The following is a 20609-nucleotide window of genomic DNA, read 5'->3' on the forward strand; positions in this document are numbered from 1 at the left end:
AGTGCAGACAAAAGTGCCAATGAACTTTTAACAGGTAAATATCATTATCGCTGAGCTGATCAGATTGTCGATTCATCTTCTGATTTACAGGGCCACAGATCACGCACACAGCACAAGCGAAGAACTCGCATGAGCTGGCAGGCAAAACGAGCCAAGAAAACCTCAGTTTCGTCATCGAATCATCATGTCAGCCCCTAGCAAAATCTCAACCAGTGTACCCTACCAGCGCGCTGAGTTAACAGAGTCGCGGATCGAAGCGACTCGACCCGCGACGCGGCGCAATCGGGCCGCCCTGCCCGACCAAGGGCCTACACGAAACAGCCAACCACAATCGCCGACAAAGAGACTACGTGCATATTCTGATTTATTGCCTGTCACGCGAAGCCTCCCACGTATCCCACGCCACTGCGGCCGCGGAGCCGCGGCCCTGGCGCTCGGTGCACACGCGGCGCAGCGGGCGCAACGCTAACGGAGGACGCGCCGCGGGACGCGCGCAGGGGACGCAGATTTCCCACCTCCTCAGCGTTTTTTGCAGTGGCTCGACGCTCAAGTCGTTCGCTCACACATACACACCAGGCGCTGCGACACGGCGTCCCCTCCACCGCGGAGTGAGTCACGCAGGGAGCCCCGCCGCCCCGTCGCCGCCCCGCTCTCGTTCATTCATATCGCCACGATAAGCCCCACAAACGGCCGGCCGGCCCGGCCAGCCTGGCCAACCACTTCGAGTCGGCTTGCCGGATCGCTCCGTCCCAGCCCGGCGAGCAGCCCGGCGAGCAGCCAGGCCTGGGCCGCGACTCCTGGCAGTGTGGCGCCGCCCAGAGACAACATAACCATAGCGGCCTGGCGCCAGCCGCAGCACGGCGCAGCACGCAGGCCGGGCCTAGCCCATTCCCCCACCCCCTTTCCATATTCCGATCCGCGATTGTCCAAGGGCCATAACAAGCCGAGAGAGCCGCGCTGCGCCGCGCTGACGAGGTCGTGTCTTTCGATGCGCGGGGCTGCGGGCTGCAGGCGGGCGTGCCTCGAGCGTCCGCGACAGACACGGGCAAGAAAAGAGCAAAGAAGGCACAGCAAAGCACAGCAAGCACGGCAGAAAGCGCACAGCACGACAAAGGCAAAAGGACGGAAAGTCGGAAACCAGGTTACACCCATCATTACCCCCACCCCTCCCCCGCCATGCATGATGAAGGGCCCTTATCGGCCTGGAGTCCAGCAGCCAGTCCAGCGGCCAGTCCAGCGGCCAGTCCAGCAGCCGGGGTCGTTTCTCAGTGTAGGTACAGTGTGCTCGCTGGAGGCCAACTGCTGCATAGCCTGGCGTAGCCGGCTGGGCTCCGGCCTGCCTGGCTCACTGCTGTGTATTGTTCTTCGATGGCGTCCTTGTGCTCAAACCGCACCGCAGCCAGCCAGAGTCAACGAACTGCGCGCGGCGCGGCGCCAGAGGCCGCGAGGTGTGCCTGTCAGTCCGCGCCCCGCGCCGCCGCGTCGCCGCCAACAAAGGCAGTGCAGTGTGCCACATCGCGGACCGGGCCGCGGCCGCGGGGCGATCGCGGCGAAGAACAGCGTTATCCTTCAGGCGCCTTCAGGCCTGTCCTCCAGCGGACTCATTTCCAGCACTAACGCCGCGTCACGCAGCGGGTGCGAGAAAGACAGGGCGATGCGCTCGGCAGTCCTTCGACGAGAAGCTGCAGCACGGGGGCGGCACCGAGGCCCTTCGCGTGTGTCCACATTCACAGACACACTCACACACACGCCGTGGCGTGTCCGTGGGCGTGCCGTCTTCGATGGCGTGGCAGGAGGGAGGCCCAGCGGGTCAAGGGAAAGCCAGGCTGCAGGCCGAGCTGCAAGCGGACAAGCCCTGGCGGCGCCCACGGCCCACATGAAGTCGCATGACCAGGCCGTTCCAGCACCAGCGCTCCAGCCGTCACCGTTTTTGCATCCCGCCCGCATCCCTGCCGGCCTGGCCCTGGTTACTAGGCCCTAGGCTCTGGATGCCTGCCCTGGCCGGGGCCCTGGCCGGGGCCCTAGTGGCGCGTGTAGCGGTCCGGCCCGCAGGACGCGACGGTGCCTCCAACCAGTCGCCCGGCGTACTAAATGCTTTACGGCCGCGGAGCCGCCGCCAAAGTCCGTCCGCGTCCGCGGCCTGGGCCTGGGCCTGCCTGGACAGGGCTTCGGTCGCCCCCTTCCCGTTGGCGTAACGGTCCGAATCGCACGCCGCGGGCAAGTCGGTCATTAAAAACCGACGACAAAAATGAAGGCGCCCCAAACGGCGCGCCTTGGCCGGGACTGGCGCCGCCGCGGACTCGGGTTCAAACACCGGCGCCGCGCGCTTTTCCCGCTCGCTCCCAATGACCCGCCGTCCTTGACACCGCGGCGCCGCCCCCGGGGCCCGCCCCCTGCAGCGCAGCGGCGGCACGGCGGCGCGGGTCACGGGTGGAGGTTTCCGAGATCCCAGATCGGCGTGGTGCAAAACGGCGCTGCTGGCGCCACGCGGCCCCGCCCCTCGCCTCGCCGCGGGCCCTGATGGGTGTGAAAGCCACTCGCGGCGCGTGGCGGACTGGCGGCGTGGCGGCGCGGGGAGAGAGCGCCGGGCGAGGGAGCAGCGTCCTGGAACACGTCCCCGCCACGCGCCGCCACGCCCCGCGGCCCCGCGGCCCCGCGACACAGCCAACAGAATGTTCTGGCGGTGCACAAGTAGTTTCGCATGCCGCGGGCCCGGGCCCCGAGGGCTCCAGGCGGGGCCCTGAGGCAGAAGCAACGGCGCGGCGGCGTGGCCGGCCTGGCCGTCGTCGCCGAGACACGTCCCTTCCCCGCCGCCTCCTCCGCCTAGTGCCGCCAGCACTAGCCCGTTACGACCGTTAGGTGCCGTTACGATAGCCCTGCCGCTCGGCCCGCCGCGGCCGCATCGCCAAACGCCCCGCGCCGCCGCCAACCTCGCCGTCAGGCAGCAGGCAGCCTCCGCGAGCATCCCTGGAGGGGGCGGGCGTGCGGGACGAGTACAGAGTCCGTGAGCTCGAGAAGATAAGCCCGCCTGTGTCTGGTCCGCCGCGCCGCCGCTCTGCACGGCCTCGTTCCCGGCCCCGTTGGCCGCGCCGCGCACTGCTCTGGGGTCACGGCGCGGCCGCGCGGGGGAGCGCGGGCCGCCGCAGCACCGCCAGCACCGCCGCGACGCACCCCGCGCTCTCTCCACCAGTTGCGGAACGGGGGAAGCATCCCCTCGACCGCCAACATGCGCTGCACGTGCGCCGCCATGTGTGTCCGGCCCGGCCGGCCCCGCCAGCCCGTCCGGCCGGCCGGCAAGTCAACAACAACGCCAGAGCCGCAACAACAACACCGACAACATCAACACGGTGCGCGGGGCTGCGCAGGGCCCACAGGGCGTCGCACCACGCATGGCCGCGCCACTAGAAGCGCGCAGGCACTGCCAGGCAGGCCGGCAGACAAAGGGAGCGGAAATGACAGGGCGCGACGCGGCCAGGCAGTGCCGGCAGTGCCAGGCTCCTCCACGGAGGCAGTCAGGCAGTCAGAGAGTCACACTTGCACGCACCCACCCACACAGGCACACTGGCCGGGGCCGGACGGACAGCCTCAAGTGGCCGCGGCAGACAAAACAGGACAGGCGCACAGCCAGAAGGCCAGAAAGCCAGGGCCTGGGTGCGCCCCCGGCCCGGCCCATGACGGCGTGCTCGTCGTAGAGAGCGGCCAGTGCCTCCTTCCCTCCTTCCGGCCAGACGGGGCGACGGCGACGGGGAGGCAGAGCGAGCGGCCCCGGGACGTTTTGACAGGAAAAGTGCCCCGCCGCGGCGACGGGGAGCGCGGCGCTGCTGGCTGCGTTGCGACTTATCTGTAACGTGCAGCGACGCGGCGACGCGGCCGGCGCTGCTATCTGTCAACGGCAGGGCGGGGCGGGGCGGGGAGGGCCAGGACGGGGCGAAGCCCTCCGCCCTGCCGCGAAAGCCTGAAAGCCCCGCCAGCGACGCCAGCGGTGCGAAATGGGATGCCATACCGAGACGCCGAGACGCCACAGCCCGACGCGCAGAGAAGGGCAGACACACGCACTGGGACGCCTCCACCAAGGCCTCCGCCGAGCTGCTGACGTCAGGAGTGCCAACCCGGCCGACAATCCCGGGCGGGCCTCGGCGAAGACAACACCGGATAAACAACGCAGCAGCGCGTCGTCGGCGAAGGTGGCGGCGCAGCAAATGGCACGCAGCGGGCGACAGTCCGCCGACGGTGCTGGTGTTTGGGTTGGACGGCTGGCTACAGAGCCGCGTTGACCGGCAGCGACCGGCAGGCGCTGCCTTCGCCATCCCGAACTCCAGTGACAACTCGGCCGCCGCCCGTTTGACACTGTCTGGACGTACCTCGCCACTGCTCGCCACCCTCTTGCCCTTCCGCTAGTCGACAGCCGACTTCTAGACGAGGCTGCTGGCTGGCGGTGCGGCCACTGCACCGCCGTGTTGCCACGGCGTCGCCTGCACCGCGAACGAGGCGACGAAACGCGCTGCGGCTGTCTCTGCTTCCGAGCCGTCACGGCCGTCACGGCCGTCACAAACAGCGCGGCAGCCACCCCTTGGGCTGAGGACCGAGGCTGGGCCGGGCCGGGCCCCTTGCTTCGCCTTGCTTGCGTAGCGGAGTACGATCTAGACGGCGGCGACGCTGTTTACCAAGCACTCTGGCCCTACAATATCTACCCCGCCCCCTCACCGGATTCCACCATCCCCGCGCCTCGCCCTGCCTCGCCCGACCCCCCCCGTAATCCTTGTACTTGGCCCGGGCCCCTGGCCACGAAATCCTTGCCCCTTTTCCCTTTTTGCCCGGGCTACCCAAACCCGCCCGCGCGAACCCGAAATATCCCTTAACTTGCGCCTGGGGGGCCCCCTGGGCCTCGCCCTGCCTGGGGCCCCCGGGCGCCCCTCCGCCTGCCCGCTTCCCACTCGGCGGCCCGGGACGCGGGCCGGGCCTAAAAGCCCAGGACGGGGCCTCTCGCTTTGTCGACGCACCGCCACTAGACGCCGTGCTGTTGAATGGGCGCCGTCGCCGCGTCCCCGGGGACCAGGACGAGGGTGGGAGCACCTAGAGCGGGGGAGAAAGGGGCTAGAGAGGCACCCCTCGGGGTGCTAGCCGCGGCGTGGGCGAGGCGGGGGCGGGCGAGGCGGGCGAGGCGCACCGCACGGGTCGAAGCATCAGCCACCGCCACCGCCATCCTGGCCTGGCACCGTTGCCCCGGCAACCGTGAGAAGCTTACGCCCCACTCCGCGCTGCGCCTGGCCTGGCCGCGCCCCTCACTTCCTTCCGCTTTAGAGTTCGCGGGGCCGGGGGGAGGGGGCAGGCTTAACCCCTCCGACACTCAAGGGATAGGTGCCCCCCCCCCCTCATGTGCCGGCCGTGCACTAATTGGAAAGAGCCAGAGGGGTGGGGAGGGGGCGAGGGTGGGACGATCCTTAACGAAACGAGATAAAAGCGGATAGAGGAACCTGCCCCACCCCGGGCCTAGCCGCCTGGCCTGCCGCAGTGCCCTGCTGACGTCACGCTGGAAAATAAAAAGATAAAGCCTCTTTGCTATTATTTTATCAGCACAGGTGGCCCGGCGAGGGGAGGGAGGGGGCGGCGGCGGCGCGGCGGGCAGGCAGGCAGGCAGGCAGGCCTGCAGGGCGAAGCATTGGGTCTGCATTGCGTCACAAGGCACGCCGACACAGAAAGAGGAGGGGGAGGGGGGGGGGGGCGGTCGGTGACCTGACCACTCCACGTTGCGGGCCATCCTGAAAGTGTTATGAAACTTGTTACGACGACGGCAACGCGACATTCGATCTCATTTCGGCCCTCGCGCCGCCCGGCAGACAGACGGACAGACAGACTGACAGACAGACACAGCAGCACCGAGGAATCAATCAGCGGCCACTCTGCATGTCCGTCTGTCTGTCCATCCGTCCGTCTGTTCGTTCGCCGCGCCGCGTCAGGTGCCTCGCTGGACCGTCTCATTAACGGACAATTATTCACGGTCCAATGCGACACGCCGCAGACGGATGGACAGACAGACAGACGCCTCGGCGCGCAATTGGCGCAATTGCAGTGCGTCGACGCGGCGCAGCAGCGCCAGCAGCGCAGCCCTGCGGCCTCGCCACAACGGGGTGGCCGCACACAGCCGCGCAAAACGCGCACATTTCTCTACGCCTCTCTCACACACTCGCAGCGTCGCCAGGGAAGAAGCCCAATTTCGCCTTATCGAATCCGCGTCCCTTGCCAAGGCGGAGCGCGGAGCGGGGCCTCGACAAACTCGCAAAACTTTGCATCAAGTTAATTTGGCGGCACTGCGGCGCAGACCTACAACGAGACTGCCAGCCCACCTCCGGGCCTCCAGCGGGGCGCGCTGGCGCGCTACAGCCCCCCGCCAAACACCGCCCTCAAAGCCCCGAAGGCGAAGGAAGGCCCCGGAGGAAAGCCCCGGCCGGCCGGCGATCCTAATTTCATCCACCGCGGGAAGCAGCGCGTCGGCGGCGAGCGGCCGAGTGCGGCCGCCCCGCCCCGCCCCCCGCCGCCCCAGCCCGACCAAATTTCATCACGGCCCGTAATCCCGCATTACGTCCGGGGACAGCGGCGCGGTGGAGGCGGCGACCCCCGTCATGCTCCACCCTTCACCCGGCACCCCCGGCACGCCAAAACCGATACAGTGCCATTCCACCGCTCCACGCCCCTTTTGGCCGGACCGCCCGCCTCCGCCTGAATGAACCCCACCGTGCCCGGCGTGCCCGGCGTGCCCGGGGTGGAAGGAAGGCGGTGGAAAATGGAAACGGCGTCGTTTCGCTCTGGAAGGGCCCCCGGGGCACCGCGCACCTCCACTGCAAGGGAGAGCGCGGCACGCAGTACTTAGAATAATTACCGCGGGGCGACGGGCGGACGCGCGGAGAAATCAACATTTATGGTCTTCCGCCGAAGGCCAGGCCAGCAGCCCAGTCCGGCGAGGCGAGGCGCAGCGGGTAAGGCGTGCGACGCGGGACGGGCACGCGGCGTGGCACACTGCGACCAGCCAAGCCAGCCAGCCACACCAGGCCTACCCCACGGCCCACGCCACGCACTGCACACTGCACTGCTAACGCGCCAAGGCGGGCAAAGGCCTTCCCTGCCCACGCCCGCCTTTCCAACCCAATTCCCCGGCCGCCTCGCCGCCAGCGCGCCACCACACACCGCGGGCAGGCTAGCCTGCACCGCGCCGCGTTATGTCAGCTGCATTCGTCACGCGACGGGCCGACGGCGAAGGAAAGGTCGCGGGTTCGAGACCCGTCACAGGTAGGCCTATTTTTCAGCTCCAGCCGCACCGCACTGACATGACGCTCGATCAGCCAACACCCCAACGGGGGCTGGAAGGCTGTCTGTTGTCGTTGGTTCGTTTTTTCCATGTCCCGATCGCAAAGGCTCTCCTTTAGACCGACCAAATTTTGGCCCTGTAGGGCTTTGTTGGGGCCCACACATGCGCGATTTATGAGTCATGCAAAGGCCCAGATGTATTCGTTCTCCGCGTCCTCCCGTTCTCTCGCGCCCTTCCCCCTGTCTGGTCGAATTTTACTTTTTACTCTACTTTCGGCGCGCGCGTCACGCCACAGCGGGCCCATCCCTCACGCCTCGAGGGCCCCCCGGGGGGCCTGCACTGGGGCTGGGCCGGGCCTGGCCTGGGCCCTCCGCGCTGGCAGAGACGAGCCTAATTAATCAATTTATGGAGCGCCCCTTTGCGTCGCCTTTGCGCGCTCACACACAAACACACAGGCAGCGCCTCACACGCACGCACGCCGCGGAGCCCTGCGGTGCGCCGCGTTCGGGCCGCGTTGGCCGATGCACCTGCCCGTCGGCCCGTCGGCCCGTCCGCCAGGAATAGCCGTCCCGGCCCAGCCTGCCAACTACGCACTGGGGGTGCGCCGCCTGCCCGCCTGGTAGTCTCGCACCGGGCGGCCTAGTGTGTAGCGATGTGTAGTAGGCTAGCCTCGCGACGGGGGCTTGGCCTCGCTTCGCCGGGCAACCCCCGCCACCGGGGCCGTCGCGGCGTCGGGGCCCAAGTGCACCGCAATGCGACATGACGTCACGGAGTCCTGCGAGGACTGCGAGAACCGTCCCAGAGCAGTGCCGCGAGGGGCCGGGCCGGGGCGGCCTGCAATGCGCACCTGTGCGGTACCCACACACGCCGCGAGCGGGCGGGGCGGGGCGGGGCGGGGCGGGGCGGGGCGGGGTCCCGCGTGGCACAACCTGGCCGGGGTTATTGACATGGGGGCCCCCAGTGATTCAGCAGCACGCCACTTCCCCCATAAGGTACACCCCCCCTCCACACACACACACACTCACACGGAGAACGGCACATGCGGGATCCTGCTCCGGGTTCCTAGGCCGTCTCGACATGGCGCTGCGCGCATGGGGCCGCGGGGCCGGCTTTCCTCCACGCCAGCGCAACGCAACGCGACCGACTGCAACGACTGCAACACGCGGCAGCGCGGCCGGCGGTGCGAGCGAGATGCGAGACGGCGGCAGGGGCCGGTTGCGTTTTCCCGGATGAAAACAGAGGGAGGGCTGCGGGTGGGTGGAGCGGAGGACCCGGCTGCCGCTGGTGCCGCTCGCGGTGTGAGCCTCACACACACACACACACGCACGCACGCGCACAGAGACACACATACATCATGCACAGTTACGACAGGGCGCACCGGCATTGTTGGGGCCTGGCCTGGGTTGGCGCTCGGCGCGGCGCTACCGCCGCATGCGATGAGGGCCGGCGGCGCGGCCACAAGCCAGCACGCCAGAACGAGCGCCGAGGAATCAAACTTTGACAAATCGCGGACAGTCATCCTCAGCCCCCCGGCCAGATCCATCACGGACGGCGACGGCGGCGAGGGGAACGCCACACTGGCAAATCCGGAATGAAAAGTCGATTTTATTTTCGAGGACGCCACGACGACGGGGAGGTTCGGCCGCGGGGCGGCGGGACCGGCGGGGCGCGCGGCGCTCGTATCACGGCAATGTGACTCGGGTTACGACCAGCCCCGCCGACCACCGCCCCTCGCGGCACGCCAGCCCCGACCGCCCCGCCCTGGACGCCGGAATGGAACGTCAAGTGCCTCGACTCGGCCACCGCCACAGCACCCTCTGTCTCTCTCGCACCTCCACGGGCCACCCCAAGAGCGCGAGAGAGACGGAGCGACGGGAAGGACTCTCGGAATCAGTCCGCTGGCTGGCCGCGCGTCTCCACTCCGCCAAAGCGGCAGGGGGGAATAGCCAAGCATGCAGGGCCGTGCGGGGCCGTGCAGGGCTGCCAGCGTCGCCGTCGTCTCGTCTGCCGCAGAGCGCGTCGCGGCGCCCGGATTTGATGCGGGCTGCGGCGTCTGCGGCGTCGCCGCACCCACAAGGCTGTCTCTCTCCCGCTGTTTCCGGACGCCCCACTGGAGTGCGAGAGCGACAGAGCAGCGAATCAGCCTGCAGCGCAGAGTCATCAACCAGACCAACCCTTTCGGCGGCTCCGCAGGCCACCCGCACCAGGAAAACGAAAACAGAAACAAAAACAAGACGGGCAGACTGGACCACTCCCATTCCATTCGGCGCCACTTCGGCCTTCCGCGTGTGGTGTAGGTGCGGTACGCCCTCGGGTACGCCTGGACGGCCGACGACGGCCAGGCTGGGCAGGGCAGCCAACACCAGCGACTCCGGCCGGTCTCCAGCTCCATTCCGCCATAAACGCAATCCCCACTGCGTAGAAATGGCCATGATTAAAAGCTCGTCACAGTGCCCCAGCGGGCCAGGGCGACGACGGGGACGGGGCTCACGGCGGGCACCAGCGCCCCGCGCTTCATAACGCGGGCGATACATTTTCGACGCCACCGCGCCCCGCCACGCCCCGCCGCGCCCCACCACGCCCCCACAATGCGACGACCGCAATCACGCGGGGCCCCGAGTCGCACGGGGAAGAGAAAAAGGAGCGGAAAATGGGAATAGCAAAAGGAGGAGGCGCACGACGCGGTGGAGGGAGAGAGGGAGGGAGGGGATCACAAGAGAAACGTGGCGCAAAACTCGAAACGCGGCCGGCGAGCAGTAATGCCGACTGTCAAACGCGGAGGCAGGGCGTGGCGCGGCGTGGCGCGGCACGGCGCGGGCCTCGGAAATGAATGGGGGACGCTCCCAGCGCATCTGCATAGATAAGCGGGGGACGCCAGTTCGCCACCACGACCGCCACCGCCACGACGACGCGGCTCAGCCGATTCCCCGGCAGGTGGCCCCACCGTGGCGGACATGTCGGGGGAGGGGAAGCGGGTCACGCGCGGGCATAGAGGAGAAGGCGGGGCCGAGCCGCATCGACATTGACCGAGCCATTTACCCGCTGAAGGCGAAGCCGAGCCCAGCCCGCCCGGTGGCCGATGGCCCGGACATAGACGACGGTGGGGAAAACGCGCGGAAAAGGCAGCACGAGCCATTCGGGGGAGTCGTTCCGTCTCTCTCGCACCCCTTCCGGGACGGGCCCGAGAGTGCGACGGCGACAGAGCGGCCCAACGGCCCCTCGGAGTCGGCGAGTCGGCCTCCCGGCGGCACGGACGAAAAACGGGGACGCCGCGCTCGGCGCGCTCGCTGCAGCCCAGGCCGCCGCCTCCCGAAAGGCGGTGCCGGGCGGGGCGCCGCGGAGAGAGAGAGAGAGAGAGAAACAAAAAGAAAAAGGAAAGCCAGCAAAAAGAAAACGGGGAAAAAGTCGCGCGGTCATAAAGGTGATCTATAGGCCGGCGGGGGCGGGGCGGGGCGCCTTCGCAGTGCCTCGGCTCCGCAGCCAAGCCCGCGGCAACGCCACTGCCAAACCACCCCGAACGCTAACAAGCCCGCGCCGCGAACCACGGAAGGCAGCCCCGTACAGTACGCGCGCTCTCACACACATGCGTAAACAAACACACACACACACACACAACCAAGAGCAGGCAGGCAGCCCGTCGTCAGCGCCAAACCAGCCTGACAAACCGGAGCCTTGCTGCTGCTGGTTGATTCCGAGCGGAAGGACCCGCCAGCCTCTCTCGCACCCGCCCACAAACTCCTCGAGTGCGAGAGAGAGAGAGAGATGCAGAGGCCTGTCGCCCGGAAACAGCCCTGTCGCCGCAGTACTTACCGCCAGAGTGTTTGTGACGTGCGCGTGTCGTGTCGGTAGGGTAGTGCGTGTCAGTGGCGGGGGTGTGGGGAGGGGAGGGGTGGGGCAGCACCGCAGCACTGTGATCTCACTTTTTCACTGCACAAACGTAATCCAAAGGCGGCGGGCGAAGAGTTATCCACAGTATCCAAAGGAGGCGCGGCGCACTGAGTTTGGCGTCGCTTCGCTCTTCCGCTCTTCCGTTGGCCGGGCGCCGAAGTAAATCCAAGGCGGCGCCGCGGTACCAACCGGGTCTTCTTTCTTGAGGCACTGCTTCACACACACACTCACACATTCGCACACACTGAGCGACACCAGGGGCAACTCCCCTTCTTCGTGACTCTCGGTCACAGCACTTGAACGGCCACGACAAGGAGGCCAGTTTGCCATTTCTTTAAAAAAAAAAAAAGAAAAGAAAAACAATTCACTGTCTGGGGAGGGGGAGGCTGCGTGAGAGTGAGTGAGAGAGTGAGTGGGCAGAGTCGTGATGGCCGTGTCGTGCACCTGCTCGGCTCCATCTTCGTGTCCATCTTCGTGTCTGTGGGGTGGAGGTCGAGGGCGGGGCGGGGCGGGGTGCGGGGAGTCATTATCGGGGCGACAGTCGGGCGACTCGCGAAAACACGCCAGTTCGCGGGCCGCGGCCACCGGGGCGGCTGTACACACGCCTGGCGAGAGTGTCAAGTTCAGCATTTGGCGCGGGCGGCGCGGGCACAGCGCGTCACGGCATCGTCACAGCCCCGCCACGGCCCCGCCAAGCCAAGCCTTGACATTGCCAGCCCTGCCGCCCCGTCTGCCGACTGATTCCACGCCCAGATTGCGCATTGCGCCACCAGCCGCGGACGCCGCGGACGTGGACGAGCACCGCGAAGATCGCCCCGAAGGAGGACGGAGAGGGAGGGAGGGGTGGGGGCCTCGGCGAGGACGCGAGGAAACTTACCCGTGAGAGAACCTGGGGGACGAGGCGTAAGCGGCCGCGGAGGGAGCACCACCAGCCGGGCCGGGGTGGCCGGGGTGGCCGGGGATGGCGGCGGGCTCGTAATAGTCCGTCGTCAAGCACCGCTCGTCCAGCTTGTGCTCAGTCAGGTGCGCCTTGGACGCCGACTTGATGTCCATGAAGGCCACGGTAGCGCACAGCCCGCTGGCCCCGTCAAGCACGGCGTCCTTGTGCCGGGGCAGCAGCTTGACGCTCTGAACACGGCCATAGCTGCAACACACGAGGACACCGCCGGTCAGTACACCGTACACCACAAAAAGGAAAGAGACAGTGACGCGGACGCATTTCAACAGGGCCGGCAGTGTAGCGGGGCGGGGCAAAACAACCAAAACAACCACGCGTGGTTTCGGCTGCGGCCCGCCTCGGCCTCGGCGGCACGCATGGCGGCATGGCGGCAGGCACGTGGGTCCAAAGGTTGCGGCCACCGGCCTGCCGCGCCTGCCGGGCCTGCCGGGCCTGCCCACCGGCCACGTCGGATCGGAGACGGGGACCTACTTGACGGCCAGACTCCAAAAGGACAACGCGGGGCATCCTTTTCCTCTATTTCGGCGCGACAAAGACGGACTAGCCAAAGGTCAGCCGGCCGACCGCCAATGCCTGCCTGTGCGGCAGTGCGCGGCAGTGCGGCACCGGGAGGTTCACGGCCGCCGTCAACAAGCGACTCCCGTGGGATGCACGACCTGGGCGCCGTACTGGCAGTGCCGCAGCGCCGCGGACGCAGCCGGTGACATTCAGGCGCCGCATCGCCGCGCCGCGCCCCGGCCGACGCCGGTCGACGCGGCCTCGGCGCCACGAGTCCTTCGAACTACGACAGGCCGGGCCGGCCGGGCCCTCGACGTCGCAGGCAGAGACAGACGGACACCTGCCACGGCGGCGCAGCAAGGACGCACCAAATCACGCTCCCCGGCAACAGCACCTCGCCGACGACGGGCCCCGCGCCGCGCCAGCCCACTGACAACTCCCTCTCTCGCGCCCCGACGGAACGGACGGAACGCCCCACGAGTGCGAGAGAGACAGCGCGGCGATACCAATGTTCGGAATCAGCCTGCAGCATTTACACTGCCGTGAGACTTGCGCGAAGGTACGTGCGATAACCTTTCTAGCGATGCGCCGCGCCGGGCCTTGGGTCACGGGGGGCGCCGCGGGGGGCGTGGCCGCGCTGCCAAGAGGACGACGCACTTCTCCGCCAGCAGTGGCATTCGCAGCACAGCCACGCAGGTTGGCCGCGCCGCCGCGCCGCCGTCCACATTTATCACTAGGGCCGCGGCGGACAGACGGACAGACAGACAGACAGACAGACCGACCGGCCACGTCATGACTCCCGGCGAGCGCGGAGTGGAATGCCGCGCAATTCGGCGAGGCTGCCGGGCGACGCTGGCTGCTCGACAAGAAGTGCACCGCCGTGCAGGACCGCCGTCCTTGAGATAACGCGAGCGGACGCCGCCCTGCCCAGCCAGCCCTTCCGGACGGACAAACAACCGGGCCGCAGCGAGCCGCAGCTACGCGTCGTCGAGGAGGCCGTCGTCGAGAACTGTAGGAGAGGTCGCCGTCGAGCAGGAGGCCAGCCTCGCCTTATCGCCGAGGTCCAAGAGGTCGAGAAGGAGGTCGCGGGGCAGACAGGCGGTTCGGCGAGGGCTCCGAGGGCTCGGCGACAAAGGCCGGGCAGCGCCGGCCTGTCCGCGTCACGAGACAGTCCGACCCAGCCCGGCCCAGCCGCACCGCAATGCAGCCCGTATGCTAATGAGGCTCCACGCGCCACGCCGCCACGCCGTGCAGTGACTCTGGGACTGCGGTGGGCGTCCGGGTCTGGGTCGTCTGGCCTGGCCGCCACGCCACGCAGCGCCATGCCCCGCTAATCGCCGCGCACGCCAGCACACTGATCCCGAGAGACGTTTTCGTCGCTGTCTCTCTCGCACTCACGGGGCGTCCGTAAAAGTGCGAGAGAGACAGAGCGACAAAAGCGACTCTCGGAATCCGCCTGCAGACGACGCAACCGGGGCCGGATCGCCCACGCTACGAGACGCGTGTAAGCGCGCAGCGCAGCCCGGCTGGCTCCAGGCTGGCTCCAAAAAGCGCGGAAACGACGCCATTCCGGTCCGCCGGGGCGGGGATTCGAACCCGCGCGACTGTGACGCGACGCCGTTTTCCGCGCAGACGGCCGGGCCCGGCGGGGGCGGCGCCTCCCTGGCCGTGTCAAAGCGGCGTCTCGGCGTCGCCTCCAAACGACGCCGTCTAGTCCCGTTGTGTCGTCGCGACGCGCGACGCGCCTAGTCGATCAGGGAAACGACCGCCACTGGAGCACGGCCGGGCTGCCTGCCTGCCTGCCTGCGCCCAAATAGGCCATTTGCATTTAGAGTGCACGGGGCGTACGGGCGCACGGGCCTGTCCGTCTCCAGTCACGATCGCGGCCACCGTCGCTAACGGCCCCGCTGCCCCGCTAGAGGGCTGGCCTCGCTACCGCCAGCGCCCCGCCGCGACCCGTTCAAATGGTTCAAATTCGCCACACCAAGATGGCGCCACCGTCCGCCCCTCGCTGTCTCCCTGGTCGGGTTGGCCTAGGTCCCAGGCGCAATTCGATGGTCTCCATGGCAACCGTCCCGTTCAGCCCGTTCGCCCCATTCGCCCCTCCCCCCGTCGCGAGGTACCCATCCGAACCCGACCATCGGCGTCGGCGTCGGGCCGGGCGAGCGCCGCGGGGAACAGAACAGCCCTCCCTGTCCGTCAATCGCGTGGAAGCACTTCGACTGGCGCGGCGCGGCACGGCGCGGCACGGCGCGGCACGGCGCGCCCCAATAAAGCCAACGCCGTGCCGCGCCGCCGCGCCTCGTTCGGTATTCCGCCGCCGCCCCCTTTCAATTGAGAAGCGGGACTGGGGCGGCCAGGGCACTGCAGGGCAGGGACGGACGGCCCCGGACGGTGCGGGCACATCACGCGTCCAGCCTCATTCGTTCTCATTTGGCCGTCGTCCTCCGTGGCCGTTGGGTGCCGTGGTGGGGCGGCGGCAGTGGGCCTCGCGGCAGGCGCCACCTTCGGGCGCCACCCCGGTCCGACGGTCCACACGGGTCCAGCAGGGCCATTCCGCCACACTTTCGGCGCTCTGTCTCTCTCGCAGGGCGTTCCCCGAGACGGGGCGACGAGGCTCTCTGTCCAGCAGTGCTGTGGCTGGGCTGGCTGGGCTGGCGGACTGCGGGCTCTGGGAAATGGGGCGGCGTGGGGATTCCACGAGTCCGTGCCTCTCCGTGCTCCTTCCCCGGACAGTGTCACTTTTAGTCGGAAGGGAGTCTCGACGACGATTACGAGGATCCTACAAGTGGCCGGCCTGGCCAGCCCATTGAACGCAATGAATGAGGACCCGGCCGTGCTGGCCGTCACTCACAGTGCTGCATTGGGGCCCCGGGACGCTGGCCAGCATCTAGGAGCCTCTATCACAGCGTAGCGCAGCCTAGGACAGCCTAGAACCGCCTGAGACCATTTAGGACCATTTAGGACTGAGTGACCTGACGGCAGCTCGCTCAGTCGGCGTCATCCACACCACGGGTCCGATTCGCGGCCTCTCTTCGAGGCACGGTCCTGTGGACGACCACAAAATGAGGCGAGGCCCTGCACTGGGAAATGCAGCCGAATTGACCGCATTTCAGCGTCCCCCTGCAAGGCAAGCAGCGGGTCGGCTCCGTGCTGCCGCGGCGGCCGTCCCTCCCGAGCACCGTCCCACCGAGTCGGCGCGCCGCGGCCTCCCGAGCACCGCCTGCAGCCCACGCCAGCGAGGCGCGACGTTGCCACATCCACGGCCCAGCGGCTGCCAGGCTGCCAGGCCAGCCAGCGGCCCGGCCCGGCCAGCGCTGCGGCACAGGCACAGCCAGGCCGCCAGCCCCGCCGGGGCAGCGCTCGGCTCGGCTCGGCCGCGCGGCCCCGGCCTCGGCTTGGCACGCCCCTGCCCGCTGCTCGGCTCGGCTCTCTCGCGGCGCGGCTGTGCTCCGCCGTGCTCCGCTTCGCTCTGCTTCGACGGGACGGTGTGCAAACAGCATCGAGACGCTTCCTCGTCCCAGGACTTTTTATTCATTTGGGTTCAGACCCGAACGGGGCGCCGCGTTGCAGAGACACTCCAGCGGAAACTCCGCGCGGCACGCCGTTTGCAAAGAGAAAGAGGCGCCTCGCGCTGCACGACGGAACACCCAGCTTTCGTCGCTCTCTCTCCCTCACTCACGGGGCGTAACGCGAGGCGTCCCGCGAGGGCGCGAGAGAGACAGAGCAACACAGGCAGTGCTCGGAATCCGCCTGCAGAGTACTCTCTTGCAAATCCGGCCAGCGAGGTCCTGCCTGAAACATTCAGGTCCCCAACGGTACCGAATTCAAACACGGTTCCAGCTGTTGGGGCCCCCGAGCCTGGCCGCGCACCACGCGCCTCCCGCGGGGCTCTCGAAATGACGGTCAACACGGCGACGGCCGGCACGCCATCCGAAACATTTACGCGCGAGCCCCAGACGTCAAGCAAAGTCCCTGCGGGAGCCCCTCCGCGACGGAGACAGACAGGTCCCGATGACAACGCGACGACGCCCGGCCCGTCCCGGCCCGCTCTCTCCCCCACAGAGCACAGATGTTCACCATTTTACGAGCGTCGAGTTCGGCACACAGTGCCACGCAGTGCCACGCCCGGCCCGACGTCGCCCCGTCTCGTCACAAGAAAGCGCTGGGGCCGTGCGCCGCGACGCCGCGATGCCAGCAGTGCGATGGCACACGGAAATAGGCTCTGCTCTCGCGGGGCTCGCGGCACCGCCATGGCACTGCCATGGCACAGGGCACTGCACGACGGGCAGCGTTGCCGCGCCAAAGCGTGCAAGAGGCGCCAAAGGGACCGAATGGACCGAACCGCCCGGTCCCGATCAAACAGCAGCATTCATCAACCAGTGCAAATTACATCCGGGGCCACCCCACTGGGGGCCCACCACCACCACCACCGCGTCCCCGCCGAGCCGAGGCGTCACCCAGTTTCCAGCGCCCAATTCATTAGGGCCGCCGGAACGCCGCCCAGCAAGCTGCAGTTTCGTTCCGAAAGGACCGTCGCCGCCGTCTCTCTCGCGCTCACGGCGCGTAGCCGCGTAGCATGGGGGTGCGAGGGAGGCGAGGAAACCCTTGTTCCAAGTCAGCCAGCAGGGCCTTATGCAGATGCATCGGCTGCGCGGGCTGCGCGGCAGCAGAGCCCGAACCGCCGATATCAGGCGTTCCCACGCAGTTCGAAACCAGCGGCCCAAAACGCGGAGCAATTATGGGGGACGGGGAGGGAGATGTTCACATGCGATACGTTTCCGAAGCGGGCCAAACTGCCAGCCAGGAGCCATCCGAGCGAGACGCGGGGGCAGAGGCACCAGAGGCACCCCCTCGTTGGAAACTCCAAACTCCCATCCGACAACACTGGCGGGTACTGCTTTGTAGAGCGCCTCCAGCAACGGCCGGACCGGACCGGGTCGGGCCGATCAAGTCAAGAAGGCGGCTTTGGACCGGATCGGACTGACCGGCTCCGGCTCGCTTCGGCTCGGCTCGGCTCGCACCGTCCGGCTCGGCTCGGCTCTGGCGCAGTTTGGGAGATTCCACAATGGCGGTCCACCTGTCCCAACGCGCAACGTACACAGTGTACACACCCCACACAATACTCCCAACAATACAGTAGTGCCACCGGACGCCTACACTGCCAACGCAAACGCGAGACAACCACCACAGCCACAGTCTGCCGACGCAGGTACACTGTGCTGCGCTCCCAGGCCTGCCAGGCAACGGCCAGAATTAAACTCTTTATTTCCGTTCCCCCTGGTTGGCCAAGGCTCGAAAACACCCACACGCTCCACAAGGTGCACAAGGTCATCGAGATGGACAAAAGCGGCAGGAAGCGGCGACAGCGTCGGCCGGCCGGCCAGGTCCACAGCCACTCACGGCCGACGGGCTGGCTCGGTCTTGGGGCCTAAGGCGGCCTTAGGGGCCGCAGAGGGCCCATCGCACACGCCAAAGGCAGCAAGGGGCCTAAGTCCCGGCTGGCCGGCCAGCCAGCCAGCCAGGCGAGGCTGGCGCCCCAGCCGGCAACGCCGCGCGGTGAGAAGACGGCAGCAACATGGCCCCGCGCCCCGCGGCAAACAGGCCGCCCGGACCGAGCAGCCAGCCAGCCCGCCAGACAGCGGGGCACAACGGGCAGACGGCCGGACGGACGGATTGCTCGGGCCAGCGCCAGTCGGGCCAGCCGGGCCAGCCGAGCCAGGCACAGGCCTGGGCCTGGGCCCCTCCTATCCCAGCGGGCCGTAGGCCGCGGCCCAGCGACGCCCTGCCTTTCTGCGCAGTACGTCGCGGCACACACGCCCTCGCAGTCCTGCCCCTCCACGCACACGCGCAGCCCGGCGGCCAGCCCCGCAGGCAGACAGCTCAGCCGCCCCGCGAGGAAGGGGTGAAAAGAAGAGGAAGAATCAACGGTTCCGGTCAACCGTGCCCCCGCCTCCCTCCTTGCCCGTCCCGGCGGTGGTGGGGGTGGCGGGGGTTGCCCCGCCGAGACAGGTGCAGCCACACGCTGGCGGTGGAGGATCTCGCCCTCGCCGCCGAGGCCGCCGAGGCCGCCGAGGACGGCCGCATGTCTCGCCTAGAGCCCCGCCCGCCCCGCCACGCACGCTCATTGACGGCAATGGCGGCCGGGGGTCAACGACGGGCACATCGAGGGGGTGCACTGTGCACCTGCGCGGGTACTCACATTCGTATTATTGAGCACTCATTGATATTGCCATATGTACTTTTGACCAACTTTGCGAGTCTGGCGCTCCCAAACTGGCCGAGGCGGGACATGAAAGATGCAGTGGCCGCTAGTCAGGAGCAGCGCTAGGTTCTCCCGCAGAGCGCCGAATCACTCTGCAGAGTGCGAGAGGGCCTTGTTGGGCATGTGCGGCGTCAGCCTGCTGGCGCACTGCTTGGTGGGGCCGCGCGGCACGGTTCGGAGGTTGGCGGTTCATTATGCCGTGCCCACGGCGTGCCCACGGCGTGCCCACGGCGTGCCCACGGCGTGCCCACGGCGTGCCCACGGCGTGCCCACGACGTGCCCACGGCGTGCCCACGGCGGGCCCACGGCGGCCCACGGCGGGCCCACGGCGTGCCCACGGCGTGCCCACGGCGTGCCCACGGCGTGCCCACGGCGTGCCCACGGCGTGCCCACGGCGTGCCCACGGCGTGCCCACCGACGTGCCCACGACGTGCCCACGACGTGCCCACGGCGGGCCCACGGCCCAGGCCGGCTCCACGGGGGCGTGGCGGCGCGTGGCGGCCTGGCTCTAATGCAATCCTAGCCCGCGCGGTCGTTCACCTGCACGCCGGCTAGGCGCGCTAGGCGCAGGCAGGCAGGCTGGCCGAGGCTGGCGCAAGCCCCCGCCAGCGTAAAAAAAAACACGCCCGTTTATTATTCATGAGTTTATCGCAGTGCATTTCCCGATGCGAGAGGCCGGCCCTGCAGTGTGGTGCCGCACGGCCACTGCACGGTGTACATGGACACGCCGGGGACCTTGGAAGGGCGAGGCAGGGCGAGCGGCGGGGCGGGGCGCGCGGGGAAAGCTCGTAAAATCCCTCGATGGCGCGGGGCGGGGCGTGGTGTGACGGGGCGGGGCGGCCTGACGCAGCGTGCGGGCCTAACCCTTTCCCCCACACCAGCCGGCCAGCCGCCAACGCATTTTCAGTCCCAATTGTTTGCCGATCGCTCCAAAAACAAAAACAGCACCGGGTCGCTTTCCGCTTTCGCCCAGCGGCCTGCCTCGGCAAGAGAAGGTCAGTCGGAAACGGACGAACCCACACTTACAGTGCAACGCCACGGCGCCGCGGCGCCGCAAAGGGGCACTAGCCACGTCAGCGAGGCGGGCCACGTCTAACTTCGACTCCACTCCGCCGCCGAGCCGAACGGACTCTAGCCGGGCCGGGCCGTGCCGCTGGACCGCTGGACCCCGAGCCCAGCAGAGTTTGGCCGCGAACCTCTTTTCTATTTTGGTCGGGCACACTGGCGGACTGGCGGACCGCACCGCGGCAAAAACATGTCCGGCCGCGATAGCAGCATGGCAGTCCACTCCGGCAAAACTACTGGAAAAGTCGACCGTCACACTGCCGTGGCATGCCGGGCCGCGCGAGAGAGAAAGATAGCGCACCGCAAACACCGCGAGCCGAGCCATCCCGCCGGAGCCCAGCGCCCCTCTCTCTATCTACGTATCTCTCTATCTCCCTCTCTCTCTCTCCCCACATCGCAACGCCATCAATTATTTCATTCCCGCTCCTCATTTCATTCCGCGACGCACCGAGACGCCCATTGTGTTCCCGCAATGAATAAGGCAGCCGCCACCTCCACTGCACTGCAAGCACCATGCAATGGAAACGCGGTCGCTATCGCCCATCTCGTGCAGCTAGATGCACCGCGTGCTCATGCAGGCCGTGCAGGCCGTGCAGGCCGCCACGACGGCAGCCTCCTCGCAGGCCCAGCCA

At 68.0% G+C, this 20609-nt stretch overlaps 1 protein-coding gene across 1 annotated transcript in view; it reads right to left on the reverse strand.

Moving 5' to 3' along the window:
• The window catches only part of LOC117645783 (protein split ends-like), a 66591-nt gene that overhangs the window by 28479 nt on the left and 17503 nt on the right, over positions 1–20609 (reverse strand). Inside the window, exon 2 of the mRNA XM_034386194.1 lies at positions 12069–12335. Within this exon, the coding sequence (XP_034242085.1) occupies positions 12069–12335 (267 nt within the window). The remainder of the gene's footprint in view (positions 1–12068; positions 12336–20609) is intronic.

This window comes from Thrips palmi, unplaced genomic scaffold (genome assembly GCF_012932325.1).
Source record: "Thrips palmi isolate BJ-2018 unplaced genomic scaffold, TpBJ-2018v1 HiC_scaffold_10, whole genome shotgun sequence".
Classification (NCBI taxonomy): Eukaryota; Metazoa; Arthropoda; class Insecta; order Thysanoptera; family Thripidae; genus Thrips; species Thrips palmi.